Below are 8,851 nucleotides of genomic sequence, written 5' to 3' on the forward strand. Positions count from 1 at the left end.
AGATATTTGCGCCGCTCTTTGGGGCCAGCGGCGGCCGCTACAGATGCGTCAGTTTGGGTGCCTCGGGCAGGCGTCCCTGAGACGAGTGGTGGGCCGAGAGATCTGTGTAGGTGGGATGAGGGTCGCATGGTCCGTGGTGGTGGTTGCCAGGAATCTGCGCAGCGCAACTGTAGTCCACGCTGGCCGACGATGGGTGCGAGAGGTGGCCCAGGTTGAAGACTGGCCCGGATGCAGGTGCCATGGAGTCGACGAAGTTGCCGCCCACGTCAGGCGTCCCTGAGACGAGTGGTGGGCCGAGAGATCTGTGTAGGTGGGATGAGGGTCGCATGGTCCGTGGTGGTGGTTGCCAGGAATCTGCGCAGCGCAACTGTAGTCCACGCTGGCCGACGATGGGTGCGAGAGGTGGCCCAGGTTGAAGACTGGCCCGGATGCAGGTGCCATGGAGTCGACGAAGTTGCCGCCCACGTACACCGGGCTGCCCTGAAGGTTGGCGCTGGCAAAGCCGCCGCCGTTGCTCGCCATAGGGTGGGGCTCGAACTCCGGCGCCGCATAGCGCTTCTGCTGTGGCAGGCAGCTGCTGAGCGGCGCCGTGTAGGCGGCAAGGCCGTACATATTGGGCTGCGATTTGGCGAAAGCGGGCGGCGAGGGCGCGTCGTAAGCCAGGCCCGGCACCGGTGGCAGCTGGCCGGAGTAGGCCACGTGGCCGGCGGCGCCGCCGCGCGGGGGGGCGCGGTCAGGCGGACGCTGGGCCGGCGGCGCCGCCGAGCGGTGGGCTGCGCTCAGGGGACTGGCCAGCCGGCGAGTGCAGGATGCCCTTGGCCTTCTGGTCCTTCTTGTACTTCATGCGCCGGTTTTGGAACCAGATCTTGATCTGGCGTTCGGTAAGATTCAGCAGGTTGGCCATCTCCACGCGGCGCGGCCGGCACAAGTAGCGGTTGAAGTGGAATTCCTTTTCCAACTCCACTAGCTGCGCACTCGTGTACGCCGTGCGTACCCGCTTAGACGCTGGGCCTGGCGGGCTCTTGTCCTCGCAGCTCTCTCCTGGGCAGAAAAGGAGGGGGGATCGCTAAGCGAGAGGGTGGGGACACCCGGGACTCAGGACCTGAGAAGGGTGCTTCTCAGTCCCCTTTTCTTCACCCCTCCCCCAGCACCAGGCCTGGTTAGGGTGGAAAATGTTGTTTGAGAGGTAAGATTTCAAGAGGGCACTCACCTCCCCCCACGCCTATCAGTCGCACCTGAAACCTCCATGTACCTCTTGAGATCGGAGTCACTCTGCTCACCCTCTACCCTCCAGCCTAGCTCATCATTGTATCTGGACCCAAAGGCCATGAAGGAGTCTAATGAGAGAATAAGGGGCCGCTGATGAGGACTTCCTCCTGTCAAAGAAGAGCCAGACTTCTGGGAACACTCCTCCTAGCCTTTGCTACTGGGATGTGGAGAGAGCAGCTCCAGCCTTGCAAGACAACCCCTATCTTGGTCAGGAGTTGTCTTCTGGGCAAACCCCTCCCCACCCAGTGAAGGTTGGGGGGTGGAGATCTTGGCACCTCACTCCTGCCCAGCTGCACCCAAAGGCAGGCAGGGTGGTGATAAAACAGAAAGTACTGCCCTGGAGTTTTAGGGGTCCCAGGGCCAGGCTGGAGGCATTGTAAGTATTGCCATGCTAGGAGCAGCAGCAACGCTGGCTTCCACCACCCCTGCCACCTCTGAGCTGCTTGTCCACTCCCTTCCTGGGAAGACAAATGGATTTCTCCTGGGAGGGAGGGCCTGAGTCTGCAGCTGAGGAGGGAGGAGCAGGAGAGAGCTTATAGACAGAAAGGCACTTCCTCCTAGGAGCCACAGTCCCAGAGAGCATCAGGCAAACCAGGACCTTATAATAAGCCACATCCCAGGCCTCAGACTAGCCCTGGACCTGGGAGCAAGTTCATCTATCTGAAAATAAACTGCATGAGAGAACACAAGGTCAGAAAATTTCAGGAACCAAGCAGTCTGAACAGAGAAAAGAAGCAGGCCTCAAATCTTCTGGCCGTGCCATCTTCCACACACTCTGGATGGAACTTTTACTTCTCAACTCTAAGATCTCTCCTTCTAAAAAATTCCACACTGCTCCTGTTTCCCAGAAATCCTCTCTCATTAGGACATGCACGCCCCCCTTAAGGGTTTGCTAGAGTGGGGAGGATCTGGCTGGGGTGGACCAAGGTCATGGTTATGCCTTACAGGCCTTGGAGCCAGAATGTTGGATTCAAATCTACCATTTTGCAGTTTTGTGCTCTTGAGCAAGTCGTTTATCATCTCTAATGATCTAACTATAAAATGGGGATGTTGCCCCTTACTTACCTCCAAGGGTACTTTGTAAAATTGAATTAGATAAACCTTATAAAGTACTTAGAATGGGTCTTAACATCATGCTCCTTAGACTTTAGTTTTTATCAACTTAAGGGAATGGGATTCATGTAATATGGGCTATCTAATCACCTGGGCTTGGGCAGTGTACTACTTGTATTCAAGTTTTGAGGGGCTCTTAGGTGGAAGTCGGAGTTGAGCTATGACCAACAGCCCAGGAAAACAGGTAAGTCAGTTCATGGAGAACTCTCTATTAAGAACTCTGAGGGGGAACCAGCAGTTAGTGTAATGGCTATGTCGCTGGACTCCCACATAGTCAGTTCGCGTCCCGGACCTGGTGGCTTAAAACTCATGCCGGGTGCGTGTGCATGCATGCCCAAGATCCCAAGAGGAGAATGGAGGAGAAGGGATTGTGGCGTGACCATCCCCCCTGGGAGGTGATTTCTCGCTTTCTGCCTCTCTGTCTCTCTCTGTCTGTCTGGTGAGCGTGCCCTGTAGCAAAAACCTCTCAAAAAAAAAAAAGAAAAAAAAAAAAGAACTCTGAGGGACCAGCAGTTAGCATAATGGCTATGTTGCTGAACTCCCATGTAGTCAACCGTAGTTCGAGTCCTGGACACAGTGGCTTAAACTCACGCCGGGCATATGTGCATGCATGCCCAAGATCCCAAGAGAATGGAGGAGAAGGGAATGCAGTGTGGCCATCTCCCCTGGGGGGTGATTTCTCACTTTCTGTCTCTCTGTCTTTCTAGCGAGCGCATGTACCCTATAGCAAAAACCTCTCCAAAAAAAAAAGAACTCTGAGAACTTTCCAGCAATGGCACCACCATCCTGGAATGAAAGTGAATATCTCAGGCATGACCCCAGTCAAGGACACTAAAAAGGAAGGACAGCAGGAGTTTGGATGTGTGGCCTCCAAGGCTATATACTTCCAGCCCTGAGTCTTATGGTCCCCAGGTGATTGGGGCTTCCTAGGGTCATTCTGAAGGGAACTTAGTCCAGGGGTGTGTCCCTCAGAAAGCTACCTGCAGTGGCACAGCTGTTCTTCTGTTTGGAGTTCTGTCGAGACTCTTTCATCCAAGGGAAGATCTGCTTGCTGATGGTGGCTGAAGAGCTAGAAGCATTGGGTCCACCCTTGGCCTTCTTAGCAGGCACTCCACCTCCAGGATTGGTAGGTGAGGATGGGGGCAGGGTCGGTGGTGGAGGAGGGGGTTGTGGTGGCTGCTGCTCTGAGTTCAGACCAGGAGGTTGGCTGCCACCACCCCCACTCTGGCTGTTCCCAGTACCAGGCCTCATGCAACTGCCATTGAGCTCAGCCCCCTTGTGGGCTGGGGCTCGAAGAGGTGCAGAGCTCTGGATGGAGCAGGCAGAACCTGGGTAGTCAGTGTCCAGGGAATTGGCAGCAGCAGGGGGTGGGTAGGGCTGATGAGGGGTGCTGTAGCCATATGCTTCAGTGGCTTTACTGTAGCCGTAGCCTCCAAACAGTCCTGGGTTTTCATAGTAAGCAGCCTTCTGCATCGTGCACTCAGGAAGCTCCAGGGCCTGTTGACCCTGTTCAAATAACATTGACTACCACTGTCTCCTTCACCACCACCTCCAAAGTCTGCTGAATCCTGAGAGAACTGGGGCAGCCCCCAGGCTCCAGGTGACCTGTGAGAAAAAAGTGAGAGGCCCCAGAGGGACTGTCATTGGCAAGACCAGTCAACATAGAAAGACTAGCCTACTATCTCTCTTTCCTACCCACTTCATGGTGGGGGAATGGATAAGGTGCTGAATCTGGGATTTTATGAAGTTCAATGTATTTGAATCCTTGGAAAAGTCAAAAGTTTTTCCTAATTTTAAGAAAAGACCATTCCTGGCACCAGCAGGTGACATAATGGTTATGTTGCTGGACTTCCACGTGGTCGACCACGATTTGAGCCCTGGATCTGTTGGCTTAAAATTTATGCCAGATGTACATATGTGCATACCCAAAATCCCCCAAGAGGAGAATGGAGGAGACTGGATTGCAGCGTGGCCATCCCCTCCCCCAGAGGGGTGATTTCATGCTTTCTGCCTTTCTCTGTCTCTCCAGCAGCACACATGCCCTATAACAAAAATCTCTCAAAAAAAGAAAGAAAGAAAGAAAGAAAGAAAGAAAGAAAGAAAGAAAGAAAGAAAGAAAGAAAGAAAGAAAGAAACCATTCCTTCTTTTTAACTCAACTCTAGGCAAGGTAAGGAAAAGAGTTCCCCCTCACACCCAGGTGCAATTTTCTTTCTCCAAGATTGTCAATTTAGCTTTTGAATTTGTGTGGAAAAGAAACTATGGCCTCACATATTTTTCTGGCTTATTCTCCCAGTAAACCATGTGCTCCTTGTGGGCAGGCACTGTGTCTTATTCATCTATTACTAATATGTAGCACGGTGCCCCTGCTATGTAGTAAGTATAACAAATACTTGTCAAATGAGTAAATAAAGAAATGGATTGTCCATCATTAAGTCATCCCAGGATTTTCATGGGCAAAAGAAAGCTTTGTACCACACTCAGAATAGCCAGAGCTCACATACACACACACGAAGTATCTTTCCCACCTGAGCAATCAGAGCATCTTTCACGAAGACCCAGTTAGTCCATTTTTCGACGACAGGGTAAGAATTGGCCCAGTTAGCTCTGAGGGTCACTGTTGTTAAATCTATGATGTTGAAAACTAGGAGATAAAAATCAAGAAGTGGACTTAAAGACTGCCAGACTTATTTTGAAACTATAAAGGGGTTGGTAGGTGGCATGATGGTTAGGGGCACTGGACTCTCACATAGCCAACCATGGTTTGAGTCCCAGACTTGGCGGCTTGCTTTCTCACTTTCTCTCGCTCTCTCCCTCTGTCTCTCTGGTCAAATTTAAATAAATAAATAAATAAAGTTAAATAAAATAATTCTTTTTAAAAAAATAAACTATAAAGTGTTTATTCTCTTTCATCTAGTTTTTTAGACTCTGCTTTTTCTTCTATTTTTAAAAGAATTATTTACTTAATTTTATTTATTATTACATTTTTTAAACATTATTTTATTGAACTTTATTCATTTATTCATTTATTTTAATTTGACCACAGAGAGACAGAGTGTGAGAGAGAGAGAAAGTGAGAAGGTAAGCTGCCAGATCCGGGAGTTGAACCGTGGTTAGCTATGTGGGAGTCCAAAACCCTTATCTCCATGCCACCTGCCGGCCCATTATTACCATTTTTCAATTTAACCAGAGAGAGAGAGAGAGGCAGGGAAAGGGAGAAAGCAAAACACCAGGTCCAGAACCTGAACTGTGGTCAACCATGTGGGAGTCCAGCACCTCAACCTCCATGCCACCTGCCAGCCTTGTCTTCTATTTTAAAAAATAAAATCTGCTAGAGATTGTGTGTACTCACAGGAGAACAACAGAGACAGATGGGGAAAATGAAAAAGTGCCTCCTGTGGGAGATGGCCACTCTGCAATCCTTTCTCTGCCATTTCTCCTTTCAGAATTTTGAGCACGCATGTACAGTTGTCTGGTGTTTTTCAAGTCAAAAGGTCCAGGACTTAAACCTCCCGGTTGGCTGTGGGGACTCCATTGGTCTTCACTGTCTTCACCACTACACCACTGGCTGGCCCTGTCCTCTACTTTTAAATGGATACCATTGGAAATGGGTGAAGGGATTTAGGATTGAAATGCATGGAACATGGGTGAATGGAGAACTTTTTATATTGTAACTTTATAATTATTACCCTGGATCTATTGCATAAATAGATATTATTATTGACCTCTGCTCTGGATCATCTATTTCATCCTACTTCCACCCAATGCCCAACCAATGATGGAACCTCTCCTGACAGGATGAATGGACCCAGAATCAGAAGGAAAACAGAAAAAAGCAGAAAATTTTACCTCTTTTGTATCCCATGACTACTGATAGGGATTTCCCTTCTCACTCCCTGCTTCCTCTGAAAGGCTCCTAAGGAGTTAAAGTATAACTAATACCATTCAATCACATTTGTCGGTTTGATAAAGAAAACTCATAGGTCAGCTCCCTGGTCTTAATTCTTGACCTCCTCTTTCAGGCATCTTTCCTTCCCAGAAACTCTCTCCCTGAGAGTTTTCATCCTGGCATCCACCCTGGTCATCAGAATGAACCACATCTAGACAGTTTATGTGACCTAATGGATTTGACCATAGGTACCCAAACCACTCTCTATTCACTCATCACCCTCCAATTTTACCTAAGAGCCTGACCCAGTTTTTTAAATTATGCAAAATAGCCTTTGTTTGGTAGTATCCTAGCCCATTTCGTTTTAGAATATAAGTGAACATGCCATTAATCTTGATGAGAAACAGGCCCTTTCAATGACGTACTATATTACTAAGATAGTATGTTGTAGGAATTGTTTCTATTAGTGTCCTTAAACATATGCAGTTAGAATATCTAAGTAACAAATCTGGACTTAATTTTTAAATTTTCTATAAAATTCTCTGTTAAAAATGACTGAATATCAAATATACAATGAAATATCTGTCCTGTGACTATTATCAGTATGAGTTTGCTCCCGCCCCCCTCCCAGGCCAAACGACCAGGCACTCTAAGTTTGGTAAAGTTTCAGGACTTTTCTGGGATCCTGCTTCAAACCTTAATGCTCTGGATATCTAAATTGGCACATTGCACTCAGACCACTAGAACTGGCTGCTGCTTCTGTCATTTAACTGTGGAAGCAAAATATCTCTCTCCTGCCTCCCAAGCTGACCAAGTTTATCTTGTTAGGTGGACTAGTCACATTAAAATAACTTGCTTAGAAATTGACCTGGTCTTTGGGGTAAGTAGACAGATATTTTTATGGTAGCATTTCTAGAAATGGCTCTGTGTACAGACCTCAAAAGTACAAATACTGGCAGCTTCCTGAGTAACTAGTCTGTTCTCTTGCCTGTTTATATTGTCTTAAGGAATTTCAATGATGATCTGCTACCTTAATGTCCATTGCCCCCAAAGCAAGGGCAACGGTGCTGGTGCTGTCCTCACTGGGAAGAATTTTGCTGCAGCTCAAAAATACAGCACTCCTGACAAGTTACCTCTCCCAAAACAAAATCTAAGAATATAGTTACAAAACTGGTAAGAGGGCTTATTTCTTTTCAGAAATCCCTACTCCTTGTGAACTCTGCTTGAACCTAAAAAGCAGGAACGGGTCATAAATCACTTGGACAATGGTCAACTGTTCAGTGGCTCATCTTTTCGATCACCCTTCCCTCCCCCCACCCCACCCCTTTAAGGCTTTCTTTTCTCGCCCTTTGGTACCTTTGCTCATTTGGGCTCCAAGACCCAAATGCCCAGGGGTGAAGATGATCCTGCGTAGGGGGAGGGGCAACTGAGCATGGCTAGGATTCCTAACCCCCCCCCCCAAGTCCTGCTGTCTTTCCTCTCCCTCCTCTCTCCTCTATCTCCCAGCTCGGCAAATTGGCTGGGACCCCACCAGCGCCATCCCGGTCCCTTCCTAGATGGGGGGCGCCAAGGCTCGACCTTCCTCGAGGTCCCAGGAAGTTGCCCAACTCAGCTTGAGGGCCCAACCGCAGGCCGGGAATATGGGACCAAACGTCTCTAACAGGAAGGTAGGCGTCCTTGGAGCGATCACCGCCTGCTCCCCTGACCGCGCAGGGCAGCCGCGCCACTGAAGCAGCCCAGCCCTGATACTTGCTCACTGCACTTAATTCTGCCCGGGATCAATACCTAATATGATACCGAATAAATAAAAGGCGCTCACAGCGGCCAGGGGACGGGGTTATTAAGCAGCTGGAGCTCACACGGTGCATATCAATGCACCAAGGCTCGACCTTCCTCGAGGTCCCAGGAAGTTGCCCAACTCAGCTTGAGGGCCCAACCGCAGGCCGGGAATATGGGACCAAACGTCTCTAACAGGAAGGTAGGCGTCCTTGGAGCGATCACCGCCTGCTCCCCTGACCGCGCAGGGCAGCCGCGCCACTGAAGCAGCCCAGCCCTGATACTTGCTCACTGCACTTAATTCTGCCCGGGATCAATACCTAATATGATACCGAATAAATAAAAGGCGCTCACAGCGGCCAGGGGACGGGGTTATTAAGCAGCTGGAGCTCTCCCGGTGCATATCAATGCACCTGTCATTGTGGTTTGTAACAAAATTTATGACTGCGACCACGGCGGCAGTAAACGCTTCAGTAAGGAATGAAAAGAAAAACACTTCCCAAGGCCCGGCACTTTCAGAAGTGGAAAGCAGGCTCCGCGTAGGAGGCAGCACAGCAAAAGAATTCCCTACTCCGCACTTTTCCCGCTCGCGAACCCAGCGAGCAGCGGGATTATATAAAAGTGACTGGCGCCGGCCTCTGCAAACAACTCTGCACTTCGGCCCGGCGGGACCGATGCCGCACAACCTCGCCTGGGACCAAGGATCTGCTGCCTGCCGAGGACGTCGCGAGGCTCGCCCGATGCGCGGAGGCCGTCCTGGCGATCAGGCTCCCAGAAGCGGCCGCCCGGCCCCCGGGGCAGGGCGG

The 8,851-nt window shown here is 49.8% G+C and overlaps 1 protein-coding gene across 1 annotated transcript in view; it reads right to left on the reverse strand.

Moving 5' to 3' along the window:
- Positions 1-27: 27 nt before the first annotated feature.
- Positions 28-8,851, reverse strand: part of HOXD3 (homeobox D3) — a 22,760-nt gene continuing 13,936 nt past the window's right edge. Inside the window, exons 3-7 of the mRNA XM_027772907.1 lie at positions 4,909-5,024; positions 3,363-3,987; positions 765-1,041; positions 359-718; positions 28-167 (exon numbers count right to left, since the gene is read on the reverse strand). Of these exons, the coding sequence (XP_027628708.1) occupies positions 38-167; positions 359-718; positions 765-1,041; positions 3,363-3,903 (1,308 nt within the window). The 5' untranslated portion in view covers positions 3,904-3,987; positions 4,909-5,024 and the 3' untranslated portion in view covers positions 28-37. The remainder of the gene's footprint in view (positions 168-358; positions 719-764; positions 1,042-3,362; positions 3,988-4,908; positions 5,025-8,851) is intronic.

This window comes from Tupaia chinensis, unplaced genomic scaffold, assembly GCF_000334495.1.
Source record: "Tupaia chinensis unplaced genomic scaffold, TupChi_1.0 Scaffold000314_1, whole genome shotgun sequence".
Classification (NCBI taxonomy): Eukaryota; Metazoa; Chordata; class Mammalia; order Scandentia; family Tupaiidae; genus Tupaia; species Tupaia belangeri.